General features: G+C 42.3%; 1 protein-coding gene across 6 annotated transcripts in view; it reads left to right on the plus strand.

Annotated features, from left to right (window-relative positions):
- The window catches only part of LOC119172283 (N-chimaerin), a 59907-nt gene extending 40460 nt beyond the window's left edge, over positions 1–19447 (plus strand). For 5 of the 6 annotated variants that reach the window (XM_075893516.1, XM_075893517.1, XM_075893515.1 and 2 more), the window contains 2 exons: positions 5956–6061; positions 13917–19447. In XM_075893516.1, the coding sequence (XP_075749631.1) occupies positions 5956–6061; positions 13917–14100 (290 nt within the window). In that variant the 3' untranslated portion in view covers positions 14101–19447. The remainder of the gene's footprint in view (positions 1–5955; positions 6062–13916) is intronic. The other variant, XM_075893518.1, reaches the window with a different exon arrangement.
- The last annotated feature ends 637 nt before the right edge of the window (positions 19448–20084 follow it).

Genomic DNA, 20084 nt, shown 5'->3' on the forward strand with positions numbered 1-20084 from the left:
CCCGAGGGTTAGCAAACCGGGTCGCGCTTTCATTGGAACCGGGCTCCCCGATAGGAGAGGCAGTGACCTCCTATAACGAACTTACAAATATGTATAAAGATGACAGGAGATTATATCCCATACCGCACAGCAACCTCACGAGAGCGCAGGCCACTATCCTCCATCGAATTCAAACGAACAGCCTAACCACTCCTCACCGCTTAGCGATATTCACAGGTGGAGAGATTGACTCAACATGCAAAAATTGCGACAAAAATGCCATAGCAAACCAAAGTCACATCCTCTGGGAATGCGACGACCTTCCCCCACCCAGAGAGCTTCTGCCAGTTCCCTCCGAAACGACATGGGAGACCTTAATACGGTCCCCCGACGAAAAAATGCAGAAAGCAGTCATTGCATGGGCACAAGAGGTCACCGCAGACAAGCGGCCATCTCGAAACCCATGAAATCTCTTTTAATAAAGTTGTATCCTCCTCCTTCTCTTTTTGATACCTTTTCTTTTTGTTGTTCAAAGTAAGTTGAAATAATTTTGAGTAGTAGCAGGATTTGACTTTCGGTAGGATGCAAGAGCTAACCTGTTAAGTACATAACATTAAAAAAAAATATTTATACTTAGAGCATGTAAACAGCATAGCAATCTTCTAAGCTTAAAAAATGATTGTTCGATTTAGGGGCAATATGTTGTTTAAAAGGGGCCCTGCAGTACTTTTTCAAGTAGTCATGAAATGGATTCACTGAAGAAGCTTACTGCCTCATGAATACACTGCCAGAAAAATTTTTAGAATCCAATAATTTGTCCAGACGAGCGGAGCTGTGAAGATTTTTTGCACGCTGCGATTGCATTCTCTCTCCTCTCGTGCCAATGGAAGTGCTGGAAGCTAAGCAGGGAGGGTGGCACGGAGAAAGGAAATACGTCATGCGTGCCTCATTACCTCGAGCACTTTCACTCTCTGTCTTTTTTTTTTTTGGTCCTTCGAATATGCGCCTTTTCAGTGCAATCATGTATGTACGCATGGACAAGTCGTGACCTTTTGCGGCGGCCCCAGTAAAGACCGAGTGTGCCATGCTCAAATCAGCCAGTAGCTGATACAACGGCTGTGATGAGTGATTTTTGAGCCTGTGGTGTCATTTGTTGAGAAAACAGAGCAATATTCAGCTGACTCTGGCAATTTTTTGTGAATTGCAGGCAGCGTGCTGCACTATAATATTTGGCTCACGTGTTCTCAGTATTCTCGACTACCGATTGGCAGCATTTTCTGACCATGCTCAAAAAGTGTTGCGGAAACCATTTAAATTTGAAGTGGGGTAGAGCGGGTTTTTCTCAGACAGGTGCTTTCACGGCTGTGCATTCCTACACTGCAGGGAAAAAGGGGTTACATGCAGACTAATATACATTTATTCATTCATTGCGAATACTCGCAAAATTTTCAATAATTTAAATTGGAATCAAAGTGAATTCAAATACTCTACTATTCCTTCGAACATTAGAACCATTCCAATATTCGCACAAGCCTACTTTTATGTCTTCAGTAGCAGCATGCCATGTTTGTGCTAATCTAACGTGTTCTGAAATGTAGCACATACCCAGTTTTCATGGGTTCAAAACCTTATAAAAGGCACTGGAATATTCGATTACCATATATCAAGAATAAAACGGCAGCATTCCTCTATGTTTACGATCAAAAAAGGAAAAGTGAGGCAAGCAAAATTTGCTTTCATAGAGTGGAAATGCTGTCCTGGTGGTTCCTTCTTTTAGTTTTGCTGGATTTGAGATCGCCTCTGGATTGACCTAAATTGCATTGGGATTACGGGGGGATTACTACTTAGATAAACTGAGTCTACACGGAGTTACCTGAAAATGCAATGCAAAACTTTTTGAGCCTAATGAGAACACTGCCAATTAAAGATACCAACTGTCCCAGATTTTACAAATCCGTCCTGGCTTTACAAAGTTTACCATTACAAAGTTGTGTTGGTTCGAATCATCAGTTTTATATGTGGCACCAGCTGCTCCCTCAGTCTCTGCACCAATGGAATGCAAGAAGGGCTGAGCTGTGGATGTTTGAAAGAAGCCTGCTTTTATTCTGCTCTGAGAACATACTCATGCAGTTTCTCAGCTGCCATGAAATTTACAGCATAGTCCATGCATTGGCTTGTACTCTATTCTGTCTGCAGTGATGACATGAAAGTGACTCACATGCAGACCGTACGGGTCATACGCATCAGTAATATAGTCTTGCAAAGGTTTTTCCATGCCTTGTGGAAAATGACGCGTTCCCAGATTTTATTTCATTTCAAACTGAGCCCAAATTACCAATCAATGATTCATGATAATCTAATTCAAAAGAAACTGTGTGGAGAAAGAAAACAGAAACATTGGTGCAGATGTATCTCTCTCACATCTTTTCCTAAAATCTGTAAAGCCGAGACAGCGCTCAGATACAAAACTAAACTTTGGCTTATAAACCTCTAGTGTTCTCGTAAAGCCTTTTCTCTTGCTTAGTGTCCTGCTTAGTTGTATGTTGCAGTTATCATGCTCCTTACAGAACATGCAATGCATTTAAATGCCATTATAACTATAAACTGCATTAGACATGAGCCTACCTTCTGATGTGCTTTGTGCTATCAATGTAGAAGCTAATATTTACAGAAAGCAAAAAAAAAATGTTGTTGGTCCCTCTGTCTTATGAATTGGTATAGCGGGAAACTTAAATGCACCTTTATATAAGCAGTGTAATGTTTACCAAATGTCTAGAACTTTCACATTACTATGGGTGCTTAGCCAGTATAGTACTATTTAACATGAATGCACTCCTGTTGACGCTGTGGGGCACATCTCCATCCCCACGACTAATTTTGATAACTACAACCTGCAACACTAGCATAGTCACTTATCATCATATCTGCATCACTAAAGAAAATAGGCAGATCCCACGTACAGTGGGAATTGATGATATGCGAAGCACGATTGAGAAATGTTGATATGTCACTTTAAAATCAGCACAATGTTACGAGGTGGAGGTAAATGATGCCGTACATGTCTTCTGTGTCATGATTATTATGTTTGGATATGTGGTTTACTTTCGCAATCTATTCCCATCACGTGATACCAAATTTAGTATATGTGGAGCTAGCGAAACGGTCGTGAGCATGCTATGAGCATGGTATGTTGTCATGTTATTACATGGTACACGTGTCAGGATTATAATGTTTGCACCAGCCATATATATTTCGCCATTCATTGACATCACATAACACCAAATTTGGTATATGTGGAGCTAGCAAAACAGCCGCGAGCACATCATGAAGGGCTCAATATACTCTAATGTAGCGTTGACGCGCGCGCAGGCTGGGCACAGCGATGCTACGTTAGCAAAACCCGAGCACTCTATAGTCTGACGACAGGTGCGACCAGCACGACCAGCGTCCGTCGACGAGGCCCGACGGCAGCCGGTGTGAAATGTTACATGCTGCATTTCGTGCCGATGCGTTACCCAGACAACACTGCGTCTCTCTTTTTCATGAAGGAGGGACGCCGGGCGTGCTGAAACGTGCGTGTGTCAAAGCGACGCAGCGCGGCATGCGCTTACGAGTATTTGGCAGGACCGGCGCTTGGTGTGGCAACGCCGACGTGTCGCGACGAAATAAATGCCGGCGGGCCCGCACACCGCGTCACGTATAAATGTATTGGCGCCTTGTATGTGGCATGTAGTAATGTTCTTATACGACACACATCTCATGATTATCATGTTTGCACCAGTCACATACCTTCGTCATTCAGTGACGTCACGAATACCAAATTTGGCATATGTGAAGCTAACGAAATGGTCGCCAGCACATCATGAGCGTGGCATGTAGTCATGTTGTTGCATGACACGCATCTCATGATTGTCATGTTTGCATCAGTCACATACCTTCGTCATCCATTCACGTACCGTAATACCGAATTTGGTACATGTGACGCTAGAGAAATGGCCGCGAGCGCATCATGAGCGTGGCATGTAGTCATGTTGTTAAATGACATGCATGTCATGAGTTTCATGTTAGGGTCTGTGTTCGCCATGCTTGTGTTCGCCATGCTATCATGTCATGCCATACCGGTTTTGCAACATGCCATGTGAACGAAACCATTGTGAGAGCTGCAGGACCATAAAATGTAAATTATGATATTCATGACATACATGTCATTATTTTCATGTTATGACTAGTCAAATAGGCTGTTCATACAGTCATGTTATGCCATACCAAGTTTGGTATTGATATCATTATCGGCCCGCCGCGGTGGTCTAGTGGCTAAGGTACTCGGCTGCTGACCCGCAGGTCGCGGGATCGAATCCCGGCTGCGACGGCTGCATTCCCGATGGAGGCGGAAATGTTGTAGGCCCGTGTGCTCAGATTTAGGTGTACCTTGAAGAACCCCAGGTGGTCTAAATTTCCACAGCCCTTCACTACTGCGTCTCTCATAATCATATGGTGGTTTTGGGACGTTACACCCCACATATCAAACGATACCATTATCGAAACGTTCAGGAGAGGTAAAGGTCATAAGCGGATAGATAGATGAATGGATAGATAGATAGATAGATAGATAGATAGATAGATAGATAGATAGATAGATAGATAGATAGATAGATACATACATACATACATACATACATACATACATACATACATACATACATACATACATACATACGCTCAAAGTCACCGAAGTTCGCTAAGGAATGCCTTGCATTTAAAATGTGGGTCAATGATTACCTTGTATTTCTCGTGCAGTGTCAAGTTGGTGAGTGGATTCTTGGTGGTAGGTTACTTTGGTGAAAATATCATAATTAAGTCTGCAAGTAGGGTTGCAATGCACTCAGTTTCAAGAACGAAACAGGCAGAATTCGTGGTTCTAGCCTTGAATGCGCGCAAGTGTTGAAAGCTGCACTACGCAGGCAACGAGGCATCATATGCTAGTACTACTGCACTAAATGTGTAGCAGTAACTGTGGTGTAACTGAATCAAATCACCGTGTGCATATTTTCTGCCAATAGCCTCTACTTCTCTAAGCCTACAGAAACAGCATCCTGGGGATGCTCGTCAGTGTAATCACATGGCCTCTGAGGTTTGGCACTCTGAATCTTGTAGGCCATGGTCATGATGCAGGCCATTTTAATCACCGTTCGTGGATGGTGGCACCGCCCTTGCAAATGAAGAGTGCACTTAGAGGGAGCCAGCATGAGTGGTAGAAGGCATGTTTTGGAGCTCTGCGCGCATATGCCACTAGCCGATCGGGTGCTGCACTCTGCACCTATTATCATGGGCAAAGCCGTTGTGGGTTCAATTCCTACCCAGTGGAAGTTTTTCTTCTTGCGTTTTGTAATAGTAATCTGCTCGTGTTCACTTACCCCCGTATTCAGAAACGCTGCTTGACTTGAACTTAACTTCCCGCAGACTTTAATGCAGCACAAACGCGTTTCGAACGCACTGTCTTTAGGCGGTGCCAAGGCAGCACAAACGCACAGGCGCGTTTCAAACGCGCTGCATTCAATGTGGTTTGAAGTCAAGCTCAAGTCAAGGAGCGTTCTTGAATACGGGGGTTACTGATGTCGCAGTGGAAATAAAGTCGGTAAACTCTTGATGGGCCTCAGCATAAAACATCCTCAAGTTAAAAAAAAAAAAAGAAGATTGCCGTGACTATGACTTGCCGTGACAATATGAGGCACATGCATTACTCTAGTTTACAAATATTTTAAAATTCATTAGGTCCTTCCGGCAGTCCTGACTTATCATGCGGAAGATATGGTAATACCATACTGGCTGGAGAGTGCACCTGCATAAAATACACTTTCAATAACCTATACTGGATCCATTCATACATTGCAAGTCGCGCATAGCTCAAAATCAGTTAGGCTCCCATTTGAGTAAATGAGGCTCTGTCGGTTACACTTGCTATCTTTTTTTCTTTAGAGAGCAACAAAGTGGAGGAAAAGCTGGAAGCCATGAAGGAAGCAGTAAAGTCGTTGCCGCCCGCTCACTACCAGTCGTTGAAGTATCTCATGAGTCATCTGCAAAGGTACTGTGTGTTTCTTCATTTGTTTGTATCGCTAAGCTTTATATCCCACGTAGATTATTTTGAGCCCTGCTAGCAAAACTTCAAACTCTTCAGTATCGCAGGTGGACCCAAGCCCTTGTTTCAGCTGCACATTTTGTGTTATTTGGGTTGTGCATGTGTGTATGTGCATGCACTGAGAACGTATCTTATTTTTTATGATTATCAATCTGGGCTCAACTGTTGTTCTTTTTCACATGTGAAAAAGTTTACACTGTGTAAAAACTGCGCAACATTGCACTTGCTGGTGTCAAAGTTTCGCCACCAGACGCCTTATTAATATTTGACATACTTATCTCATGCGTGAACCTCTCACCGAAATTCTTCCCTGGACACTTTGAGCTTCAAGCTTTTTGCCAAATGCAACTCCCTCGAGGTTGATTTTATTTATTGCAGATATAAATTCTTCACAGCAGCCTGTTAAAAAAGAGAGAGAGTCATACACAATTGTTTAGTGACCACAATGGGAAAAATAGTTTTTTCATAGGTGTGGATGCATGCATGAATAGCAAAAATAAAAATAGGGAATAAGCTTATATTAATAATCAGAAAGGTTCATTAGAGTAAGTACATTTTACAAGCTTAGATTACTGCGCGAACCCGAGTGCTGTCATCTTTGACTACTGAGGAGTGTCATGTCTTTCAGTCAAGTTCTGATTTCAAACTGGTTAGTGATTCCTTGTCTCAACAACCGACATTTAGTGGTTCTGATTTATTTAGCATTCAGGGAGTATTCTGTATTGAAGGAATCGCTGCTCGGCCTCACACTGAAACAGAAAGCCCGGTGTGCACGTCTGTGCAGTGACCACTTTATAACTGCCGAGTGTGTGCAAGAAAAAAACTGTTCTGTTCTGCGCTCATCACAAAATTCGAAACGTGTCACACCCATTCAGTAACCATGCCATTAGGTTTTCAGAATTTCCGTGCCACTTTGCTGTCTTTGTGAAAACCATGAAGCCATTACACTTCACTATGATATTTCATCAACTTTATTGATGTGTATACATACTTCTTTCATACTTTTTCCTTTGTGATTTGTTGCATTCTATTTTTATTGTTGTTGTAATTCACACCACTGTATGCCATAGTCTGGTGCAAGAATCTAGTCCGTGCGCAAAACATTTCTCAGATGTTGAATAAACTGAATAAACTAGACTAAACTAAAGCTAGGTTGTTCAAATATGTGGCCTCTGATGGCAATGAAATTATTTTGCAAGATAGCTTTTGTAGAATAGTATTCGTCGGTATTAACATCCCTCTATAGGACAATTGGGAAAGTAGGAAAGCATTTCACTGCAACTTCAGTGGTCTGTGAGTCATAAGTCCCACTTGTCTCAGAGCTCCCACTTGGTAGATAAGGCTTGTGCTCTGGTCAACTTTAATTTTGCTAAATTGCATCGTGTCTGAACATAACTGCCACATAATAGTGACTTATTAGCAATTTGATGCTCTTTCAATAGTGGTTACCGTATTTTCACGCATATAACCCGCTCCAAAAACCGAAAAATTTCAGTGGCAAAGTAGAGGTGCGGATAATACGCGGGGTTTTTCATATAGTGCTGCTTCACAGCAATGCGTGTTGTGCTGTGAAGCCCCTTAACAGTGTAGCAAAGGCTACGGAGGCGGTTTCCGCAAATTCGTGTTGCTCCGCAAGTAGCACGGCAGCTTGCGGCCGATTTTGGTTTCGCTTGCTTGCATCATTGAAGCGTTTAGAAAAACATTTGGGGAGAGACAATTCGATTGTTCAGTGTAAAATCTCACTGTCACACCACAAATATATTTTATGGACGTTCGCGAGACAGATAGAGATATCAGTACATTTATGTACTACTTTTTCACGCGGTAGCAGGCATGCATTTCGGTTCTGTTGTTTCCAGGGTGCTGTTACAGTGCACTAGAAGGGGTAGTGCTAAGTCGTGGAAGCCTAAGTCGATCTGTTCTGTCACCATGATTAGCGTGCCCCGCCGCAGTGGTCTAGTGGCTAAGGTACTCGGCTGCTGACCCGCAGGGCGCAAGTTTGAATCACGGCTGCGGCGGCTGCATTTCCGATGGAGGCGGAAATGTTGTAGGCCCGTGTGCTCAGATTTGGGTGCACGTTAAAGAACCCAGGTGGTCTAAATTTCCGGAGCCCTCCACTACGGTGTCTCTCATAATCATATAGTGGTTTTGGGACGTTAAACCCCACATATCAATCAATTATCAACCATGATTAGCGTACGGCAGCAGTCCTTCACGGCACAGCAAAAGCTTAAGATCATCACCGTCGCCGAGGAGTTCGGAAATTGCGAAGCGGGAAAACGGCACGATGTGGACGAGTCCTGCGTGCGACTGTGGAGAAAGAAGAAAAAGAGCCTACAAGCCGCGCACCGCGACCGTAGGTCATTTCGTGGCCCCAAGACCGGTGCCTACCCTGAGCTGGAGGCGAAGCTAGTAAGTTCATCGAAGATGTGAGAAGCAGGGGTCACGCCGTATCGACCGAGATGGCCCAAGTGGAAGGGCGGCGACATTCAAGAGAGCTAGGCCTACCTCACGAGTTTCGTGCGAGCCGCGGATGGCTGCACCGCTTTATGAAGCGGCAAGGGCTTTCAATCAGACGGCGGACTACAATATGTCAATGCTTGCCGGCTTCTTATGAGGAGAAGCTGCCCAAGTACCAGAGATATGTAATTGGCCTGCGAAAGCAGCACAATTTATTTTCTCGCAAATCGGCAATGTAGATGAAACTCCTGTTTATTTTGAATTGCCGTTGGACACAACGATTGAGAAGACGAGCAGCAGTTCGGTGAGCATGCTGACTGGCGGGAACACGAAACTGCGCATCACAGTCTTGCTTTGTGCCCTCGCTGACAACACGCAACTGCGACCGTACGTCATCTTGAAAAGGAAAACTCTACAAAAGATTCATTTGCCTGCCGGTGTGGTGGTGCGCACACACGAGAACGCGTGGATGAACAGTGACTTGTTCGTGGGCTGGATCAAGACGGTATGGGAGAAGAGGCCCGGTGCGATGCTCGCAAAGAGCTCTAAGCTCGTTCCACAGCCACATAACTGAGGAAGTGAAGGACCGCCTTTCACGCAACAGCACCGACTTGGTTATTATACCCGGTGGAATGACGTCAATGTTGCAGCCTCTAGATGTGTCGTTTAACGAGCCTTTCAAAGCGCATGTCAAGCGCAATTACGCTGAGTGGATGGCCGAAGGCCTCTACGACTTGACGCCGACAGGATATATACGACAGGATATGACGCCGACAGGCCTGATATTGCCCTATTCTGCAAGTGGATTGTCGAGGCATGGAAGGCGATTACAGGTGAGATGGTGCGAAAAAGTTTAAAGAAATGCTGCATCACAAACAACAAGGATTGAACCGAAGATGACCTTGTGCATAACAGTGAGGACTGCGGCTCAAGTGATAGCTCTAGCGAGAGCAGCGACAGTGAGTGAATTGTGACTGGCCTTGCAGACAGCGTATTCTGCTTGCTAAATAAAGCTTTTTCTGTCTACATATGTGCTATGTTGCTTGAGCAGTAGCTTTTCTTGTATATGAAATGTGCGGGCAATACGCGAGGATTTTTTTTTTTCTTTCTCAGTGAGCTGAAAGCGGGGGGTGCGGATTATATGCAGGGGCGGGTTATACGCGCAAAAATACGGTAGCATACAAATTCTGGTATGAACCTTGGTTTTACAGAATTGCTTTTACAGTCCAATCTCGTTATAGCAAGCTTCAGATTAATGTTTCTTTTTTAGTGACATTTTTGCGGAGTTCCTCCAAATGTCCATTTGTTTAACATGTTTTCACATGCACAAACATCAGGTCATGAAATCAAACAGGTGGCGGTAAAGTCCTATGTAATTATGACAGAAGTTAGTTCTTGGTTGAAGTAATGTTTACGTAGTAGTTAGACAAAAATAACTTGTTAGTCGAAGTCTTGCAGTAGAAAAACATAATTTAGATTTTTGTCGCAACAGTCGCATTTTGATGAAGCTGGCCCGAGTGCTGTGGGATGAGTAGCATGTAAACTTGAGCTTCTTGGTACGTACTTAAAGTAAAAAAACAGTGTGAAAAAATGAAAGGTGAGAGAGAGACTAAACACCATTCTGCGATGCCAGTGCATGTTAGAGAACACTACGTTGTCAAAAATTACGAAGCCTTTCACTACGGCGTGCCTAATATTCATATCGTGGTTTCAGCGCTCAAAATCGCGAATATATTCATTGTTAACAAGCGTAGTTCTCGCGCGGGGAGAGGAGAACAGCACATGTAGGTCTATAGAGCTTTTTCAAAGCAAAGGAGCAACTCTCAACTCAGAAATGGCACATTTTATTACAGCTACGTATAGGTGCATTTATATCTGAATGGCCACTGACAGGATAGGACAGCACTTCAACTCAAAAGGAAAGCAGTATTGAAGACACGTGTGGAAAACGAAAGCTATGCATTTTGACTTCGAGGTAGCAACTTACTAGGCTAGTTTTGAAAGCCTGCACAACTTTCAAGACTTGTTCGCCTCATTCTGTTTCATTTGTTTGCAATACTGGCGCATATGCATCTTACACAATAGTGGAGCGCTTGTGCTATCATGTCTACTTTATGTTCTTTACATGGAAAGGAGAGGTTGTAATTATCTATCACAAAGTCAATAGTCAAATCATACACTTTCTTATGGCCGGCGTGCTTCTGAAACTTTTGCTTAGCTTCTTTAAAAAGATCGAATAGCGTGGCATTAGGGTGCGTAAGTCCTTCTCTTGTCTTCAAGACTGCAAGAGCTGATGCAGCTCTTGACATATTAGATGTCCCAGTCAGTCCAAGCTTGCACTTGGAACAATTTGTATTTTTTAGGAGCTTTCGACAAAGAAACCCACATACATAATAAATTATGCAATCAGTAACGTTGTCTGGTGCAGGCATTGAGTTAAATGCGTTGTCGCACTCAATTTCATCCTGCATCATTCAGTCCATCAAGTCTGTTCTTAAGCTCATCCAAGCGTGATAGGCTGGCCAGATCTTCCTTGAAAGCTGATGTTTAATCACACAAGCTAAGGAGTCGTCGCTCTTCACTAGGAAGTAACTGGGAATTCCTGACTTGGGTGGCTTTACGAGATTGTAAATGAATAGCATGCTGTATAATTGCTAGAATATCGGCAAGCAGGGATGTTCATATTGGCCTCCAGCTAGGCGTAACACCAAAAAACTTTTCCGAAACATCTTCGTTAAACTTAGCAGTTAACACATATTTGAAGTCACATTTCTTTAACAAGCAGTTTGACAGCTGAATTGTCGGCAGAATAGTCTCTCGCCAGCCCTCAGCAGTGGTTTGTGAAAAAAAAAAAAATCTGAGGATAAATTCATCCTGTCTTTACTTCTTCCTCTCAATTATTCAGCCCTTGTAGAAGGGCTCTAGCACTTCAAAATCTTTTCCGCCTAATCATACCCCCGTATTTACAAATGCTCCTCGACTCTCCTTTCACCCTTCACTAGACGGAGTTGAGCACTGCGTCGCCGCTGGGCTGAAAATGAAGCTGCGCTATACAAGAATCGTAGCAGATTATCGCTGATATGCATTGACTTTCCCTGTTTAGAGACGGCGCTCCCATCGGCCTTCTCAAGTGAAGGTGAAGCGTTGAGTGGAGGGACATTCTAGAATACGGGGGTTAGATCTTCCTTAAGGTGTCGGCGATTCATGGCATCAAAAATGTTGTTAAATCTCACTATGAAATCGACTTTTTTCGTGCATGGTGTTGTAGCCAGATTTGCACCGGGGCACAAAACACTGCTTTGCCATTTCACGACTTGCTCACACAAACAGCATGGACTCTCATCGTGCACACACAAAAAACAACAACAAAAACAAGAGTTCAACATGACGACAACTGCTTCGTCTGAACAACATCGTGGTCTGAACGGTGCCTGCTCGCCACTCACACGGCTGCGAGCCACGTGACTGCTCCTGCCATCTCGTGGCGCAGTGCAGCAGAGGAACCAAAGTTGAGCGCAGTGAGCACGTGGTGGTGGCGCTCCGTCGTTCCACTTATACTTCTAACACAGTGGTACAAATATTTTATTACCACTAATTTCAGAATACCGAATGTTTTGGCATAACGTATTGAATGTTATGCCCCCTATATCTATGCAACACTTCAAAATTACGAATAGCGATATGAAAGAGCTACTCGCGGCGGTTGTAAAAATGATGCCCAACTCCGTACCTGCCACTATCATCATCATTATCATCAGAACACTTGCACATTTCTCCATCTCCCGCCCTATTCAAATGTTAGATAGCCCTATCATCATCACCATCGCCTGGTACTTGTTTTTCTTGCCAGGCTTTGCCCTGTTGCCTTTGTTTTTGTTGGGCAGCTTTACCTGCGTGCTTGTTACACGGCTGTTTTCTAGCCTTTTGGTTGGTAGTTGAATGTTTAATTGGAGCTCCGGAAGGAGCACGAAACGAATCCTACGATAGAGAGAAAAATGCGACACGAGTGACCTATGGGATGAAGTCATCGATGATTACCTGTACATGCTTCACTAACGCTCAAACCGTATGCATAGTGCAACAACAAAGCATGCACGTGAGCTTAGCTGATGGCCGATAACACCCATACCACTTATTGTGAAAATAAAACAGTGACGAGAGCGAAGACGACGTTGAACCAGCACACACAAACCAATGTGAAGAATTGGTATTTAACTCTAATGCTTCGCTGTGCATAAGAAGGATGCGCACGCCTAAGAGTTCGTCTTTCAGCAGTTTAACTGCCAAGATTAGGATAGATCGCACTCTTCCTCAAATGAGTGTGCCCTGGTTCCTTAATATTTCATGTTTACTTGTTTTTTCGGGCTCATTGGAGCGTAACGCAGTCGCGAATGTATACACATCCCAGGTAGGTGACTCACGTGTTTGGGTTTACGTCTTTTGGACAAGTTTTCAACGGTTTTGCTGTAACGACCTTCAAGATAACGAATAATTTTTAGCAGTCCCTTGAGATTTGTTGTATCGAGGTTTCATTGTAATTTCATTCTTTCTAGAATGTCCGCTTAGGAATACTTGGACACTGTGGTCACTGCAGCACTTGACCGAAACGAGGAGGCCTGCCCTATTGCTTTTAAATTATTTTAGGTATTCAGTTTAGGTGCTGTTTATTTATTTGTTTAACAATCATCTTTTTTGAGGGTCAGAAAAAGGTGGTATACGCTCAAAGTTCTTTATAACAAAGTTTTATCTTACCTGACAATGAGTTCATTATATATACAAATGTTTGTTATAAAGGTTTATTTCTAACACTATATATATTGCAAGACTATCTTTACTTACTGTGTTATATCGGAATGATTATATCGATGTTTGAGTGTACTTACAAATCATTGCCAGTAAAGAACCAGGAGATATTGCAGAGCATCTTTTAAGTTGATTGAGAATTTTTCAGTGTCAGTAATGGTGATGATGGAGCAGGAGGTTGGTGTCATTTCATCGAAGTTCATTTGCACAAAAGAGTCATGATACATGTGAAAAGTTAGCAAACATACGTAAAAACGATGTTCAACTCTAGATGATCCATAGCATAAAATAGGTGTTGCGAGATCAGGTAGTATTGAAAGTTGGGCTTGTTTGTTAGGTGGCATCTTTGGTACAGTTCAGAAACGATGAAGATAGAGTAAAGCACAAGGGACACAGACAGCGCACGCTCGTGTCTCTTCTGTTTTGCTCCATATTCACCGCTTTGTGCTGTAGCAAACATGCTAGGGCAGGTGTTCAATATCTAGTAACTTTTTGCCCGTGGAGGTCGTGCATTTGCGAATGTCCATCGCTGATGCAGGGTCTCGGAGCACCAGAAGAAAAACCTGATGTCACCAAAGAACCTGAGTACAGTGTTTTCGCCAACAGTGATGCGGACACCCGACATCATGGGCATGGGTCTGGACCAGATGAGTGCCTGGCACACCGAGAGTGCCGTCGTCGAACTGCTCATCAGCTATAACCGGACCGTGTTTGTCCAGTAGCCAGTCTCGCGAAAGGCCGCTAGCTGCACGCACACCTTCAATGATTGCCCTACCCCTGCGTCACGAGTGGACTCGCCAACAAAAAGTTTATCGATCTGCGACGTCATTAAGTGAGCTTGAGGCTACGTCTGAATCCGTCGGTCCATTTTTCCAGTCTGAATTGAACAACTCTGATGTCAAAACTGAGCTCAGGGATATGTTGATATGTATCGCATATTCCGCGAGGTGCACTCGACCTGAATGGTGTTCTTTGTGAAGCACTTCGTATTGTCTTCTAGTTTTCACGTCCGAGCTGTAGCCAGGCCTTGCTTCCAAGTGTTTGGCAACGCTTGCGCATGCATTTGCTGTGCTTCCTATGTTTCTTATATGCGACTCACAACTTTCGGTGATACAAATGCGGATTTTCTGAATGAGCTAAAAGAAATTTACTGCCTAGTTTTTCAGTAAAAGTGGCTGTTAGAAAAATGAGTGCTTTGGCATACACTCTGCATATCTAGTGTCTGGTAATGTGGCTTTTGTCTAGTAGCATGTGATGAGCTTGCAATGATTCTATATTTCAAGTTCAAATTCAGGAAGAAGCATTCTCTTAGTGCTTTCAGAGAATGTCTGCTTCACTTTGGATTCATGTTGCAAACAGCTTCCTTATGTTTAGCCCGAGGTTAATCGCTCACAATTGCGGCACTTCTCACTGAATTTGAATGATTTTGCGGCACTTCTCACTGAATGATTTTCTTTAATCGGGTACCAAGAGAACATCTCGTCACGTATGACAAGCTGAATACTTAGTGTCTTTCTCACCGCATCTTTTTACGCAGCTTCTAACCCTAGACATTTCGTCATTTTGCATTGGCTATCGACCTTGCTTATTTGTATTTTAACATCTTATTCATGAACATGTTGATTGCAAAGCAGTAGATGCAGACCCATAGCCAGGAATAGTTTTCAGGGGAGGAGGGAACTTGCTAAGTCCTTGACTATTTTGTAAGGACACCTGCTACGGGCTAGTTCACGCCCCGATGAACCTAAATAAAGTTTCTTCATACCATACCATACCTATCTTCATTACTTTTTTTGCGTTAGAACGCCCCACTTCATCAGGATTTGGAGGGGGGAGGAAGGAGGCCTAGGGCACTCCTTTTGGCTTCAGGCCTGAGTACACATTGGTCAGTTTCTGGGCATACAGAATTTCAGAAAGTGGCACTGCTAACTGCAGTGCAACTGAGCACTTACCGAGGATCGAAGCAACGCATTGTCATTTTACTCTGATTTCGATGTGGTTATTCCATCAACAGATCACAGCCTGACCAACCTAGAAGTGGAAAGTGCTAAGAAGACTGATGAATTAGCTTTCAATCCAGGCCTCTCGAAAATGGGCTTTCCTATTTGTTTCTTAAGGCACGGCACAGTATTTCAGTAGGTTCTACAGCAGCGTGATATTTTGTTCCTCGAACCATGATGCATGTTACATGCGTAGCTTTCACAGTTTTTGCTCCCTTCTACTTGTCCGCATTCATGGAGTTCAAGTATGCATAATGTTTCCATGTTCTTTTTTGCTCATCAAACAGATCTGGGTGTTGAACGAGGTCGTAATGGTCATAAAACCTGCATAGCATAGTACACTTACTTAGGTACAGTGTATTCTTGCAGTAACACAAAGGAGTTTTGCTTTGTGATACAACAGTGTGTTGGTGTAGAGAATACTGAAGCAAACACTGCATAATGAGAACTTCGACACTTCTAGGGCCTGTACTAAAAAAGTTGCTGCAGAATTTTATTTACTTTTGTGTTCAGCAGTGAATGAATGGGCAAAAAAAGGTGAAAGCATTCAGTAGTGGGTAGAAGGGTCAGTGGGATGAAAAGGGGGCGAAAAAATCCTGTTCTACCGAATAAAGGGCCATTTTTTGCCTTAATTAATTTTTTTTATTCGTATGAGAAACATTACACTACAGTTTAAAAAATCTGAAGTAATGTCTCATGTTTTGACTGAATTTCAGTTTTATTAGCTGTTATAATCAATAATTCGTGGGGTTTAACATTTCAGGGCCACATCATGATTGTGAGAGATGCCGTAGTCGAGGGCTCTGGAAATTTCGCCCACCTGGGGTTCTTCAATGTGCACTTAAGTACACAAGCTTCGAGCATTCTTGCTTCCATCAAAAATACATTCGCCGGGGCCGGGATTCAATTCCACGACCTTATGGTCAGCAGTCAAACGCCACTTGACCATCCTGGTGGGTTTGTTTTATTTGTTTTGGCATAACGCAATCGTTTAATGTAATCTGGATATTTCCGCTATGTGGTTTTCTTAATCTCTCTGGAATACACTGTCAAACTCAAGTGATTCAGTGATGAAACCAATGGTCATAATAATCAGGCAGCAACACAAGTAAAGAATGTATTGTTTAGGCATCGAAATGGGTTTTTAAACAACAATATTTTTTTAAAGCTTGGCAAATGTGATTTTCGATTTCCAGTTTGTTTTGAGGTGAAGTTTTTCATGACATTGAGGTACAAGACATTATTGTTGTGTGTCTTGGAATCATATGCTTGCCTTTGGTGGATCTAATTCTGTTGAAGGTTCTGGTGAGCATACTGAACTTGGTAATGAGCCTTTGCTGTGCTGGGTTTTGTTTGAAGCTACAATTTTGGTTAGTTTTTGATTAACTTAATCGAGTCTCACTGCAGTGACTTCAGCTGTGTTTAGCCTTCTGAATCGTTTAAGTAGGTAAGTGTGCTTCTCAGAATTCTTTTATTTAACATCTGTTTCGTGGGGACTCAAGTTGATATTTTAACCCGTTTCGTATTATTTTGTAGTGCACTTTTTGATTGAGTCACATTGCTCCGTTGTGCTAGCACATCGAAGTGGGAATTTCCCAAAGATTTTTAAGCTCAGACATGGTTGTTGTCCTAAGGCTTAGGTGTCTTCTAATTGTATAATTTCGTATGTTTAATGGCTTTGTTATTTTCAATTTATATTATAGATCTGTTGTTGATTACATCGTATTCTCAACATTGCGCGGAGGTTGCAGCATACTAGCCAATTTAAGATACTTGTGGTGCATGTGCTCTTTCAGGTATTGTAACTGCAACGCTGGAGCAATAGGAGTTGTGAATGTACGTTTTTATGTGACTGCATTCAGCCATGTTCCAAGCATCCTGTTATTGAACTGTATACATACAAGCTTTGTTTTGTGCATTGTTTTTACAAAGTGAAGTGATTTAGGAACATAATTTCTCATCTGTTCTGCTTGGTGAACAATGAGAGTGTCAAGCCACTTGTCTTTGTTTTCTTCTGTTTGCGTTTCTGTCGACTAAAATAAACAGGCCTCCACAGTTTTCTAGAGTATTCACCTTCGACCGTCATTGTCCTTTATGATATGCTAATCTCAAGGACTTGTATTTCAGCTATGCAAATTAGATTTCTGACAAGTTTTGATGGAAGATGAATATGGCAGCACTTTTTGGTTCACTTTGAAGTAGTATGGCTGGTTGTTGAGATTCCAAATAGAGAGCAGCTGTTTAGAAAAAATCGTTGAGCAGTGCAACCATGAATGTTTGACCAACACGGGAGGAGTGAACTGAAAGGTTAGTGTAATAGTGTGTTTCAGCTAGGCGGTGGATCATCCTAAACATACATACAGTGCAAATAGAAGTAATGATGGAAATGGGAAACAACTCAACCATCACCAAAACTTCTTGATTCTAGTAACTCAGGAAGTTATTTTAGTATGCGCTGTGCTTCCTAGTCCTTTTGCTTTGGTGGTGGGTCTGGTGTTTGTGTCACAAAATTTGAGCACATTGATGAACACTGAGCAACAATGATCAACTTTATAGTTAATTAGTTGCTCTCAGTTTGCCCTTGGAATTTGATCTTGGCTCTCAAATTCATGTTGCTCTTCACAAGGTGTGTGACTTTACGATGCACAGAAATGGAAAGCTGCTTTTATAATCTGCCAATGATATCCCTATCACACGGGCCACATAAAGTGCACTTTGTGTTTGTGCACTTTCATTTGCTACTGTCATTTGCTGGCTGTCACATGTCACTTAGTGACATTCGGTACAAAGTGTACTCTCCGGTGAGTGCGGTCGTCAAGCTCGCTTAACTACGACGGAGTGTCTAGCCTCGGTAGCAGTGGCTCGAGAATAAATAAGTTGTTATACAAAGCTCAGTTCATAGAATTTTTTACACTGTTGTTTTTGTTATTGGGAATGTTTTGATGTAATAAAATTAGCACTCAAACGCCGTGATAACAAAGTTGCATATTACATGAAAATAAGTTTGTTATATCCAAAAATTCATTATAAAGACATATTCTTAACACTATATTTATTGCAAGACTGTTCTTTATTTACTTCATTATAGCCAATAGTTCTTTATATCAAATGTACCTTATAATACTAATCTGCTTTTCTCACTCTCATGCAGTTTATATAGCCACTGCTGCCAGGTGCATGCCCAGCATTCTCCACACAATGGCCACCGCTGCCGCATTTGTATGTGAAGTTTGTTTTAAGCTCTGCTTATAGCTGTAACACACTGTTAGTTCAAAAACATTGCCTCAAGTAACAAGTATCTGCTGTGCTACTCAATCTCTCGCCGCCATCACCATCATTTCTAAAGTACACTGCTCTTTCTCGCGTGGCAGCATGTCACCAAAGTAACATTTCGGGGGCGTAACTGCACTCGTTCGAAGTGACACTGAATTCGCCCACGCGGTCGGTGTATTAGTCTATCCTATTAGCGCTCGTCAAGGAGTGAATCGCTTATTCATTTACAACACTGTGTCTTGCGAGCTCACCGAGTTTTCACTGCAAGTGTAAGCCTTATGATGTTTCCAATTTACCTATTCTCAGTTTTGTCTAGTGTAGTAGTGACAATTTTTTCAGTTATCTATTTATAAGAATTTTTAGGAATGGTGTTTTTTTCTCCAGTTCTCCTTGTAGTGCTTTTATTCGCTGAATAAATATATTGTGCTATATATATATATAGATATTTTTGGCAAGCTCAGAGAAAGCAAGTCATTATGTGACATATGCATTTTCTTTCTTTTTTTTTTTCTTCTGAAGGACTCATATAATTCTGTTTAAATGCTCTATTACGTTTACGTGGTTATTTGTGCATTTATAATGTGTGATGCTTTGTATTCGTTTGTGACAAGTATTTAGGAGTATTACCATGGTGCACATCATCGGCGCACCATACGAATGCTTTTAATAGCGTATTAATTTATGTTCCGGTTTGCTGCGTAATGCATAGATGTTATTTGCTACACAGTATGGGGTTTATTTGACGTTTGTCATACTGGTCGATGCATTCCAATAAAACTTCTTTTTTGTATGCCTACATCAAGTTAGTTCTGTTCTTCTATCATTTCTTCATAATTTTATGACGCATTTATTCAGTCTCCTGTAAAAGCAATTTTTTATCATGTTTTTCTCATTGCCACAATTACGCTTTTTTTTTTTTAAATCCAGACATTCAAGGTTATGCCACTTCGAACACATTACATTCCCGGGTTTCATTTGTAACTTGCCCGACCTACATGGTCGAATATGCCAAGGCCACCTAAGCCCGAAGCATGTGATAATAAATTTTCTTTTTAGTGGAAACAAAATCGACACTAAGGATGGCAGTGGTAAAATTTGGGTGTGTTAGTTACGGTTCCTGCCAACAATGTTCACAGCACTTGCGTAAGTTACTCTTCGTATTAAATGTGTTCATAGCACGTGCATATCAACAAAAATAATCATGCCCTTTTTTTCCCTCTGTTTCTTCTTTTTTTCTCGTGGTCGATGGCTCGAACAATGTGTTCGGGCAGTGTGCGACTAAAGTGCGTTAAAGGGAACTTCCATGAAATGTTTCAATGAAGTCGGCGTACATGAGTTGGCAAGCCTTTTCCCCTGTCATACAGAAAGCCATCAGAGAAACATTTCAGCTCAAGAATGTGTAAATGTTGACGCAGTCCTTAAAGGGACACTAA

Source organism: Rhipicephalus microplus, chromosome 4 (genome assembly GCF_043290135.1).
Source record: "Rhipicephalus microplus isolate Deutch F79 chromosome 4, USDA_Rmic, whole genome shotgun sequence".
NCBI lineage: Eukaryota > Metazoa > Arthropoda > Arachnida > Ixodida > Ixodidae > Rhipicephalus > Rhipicephalus microplus.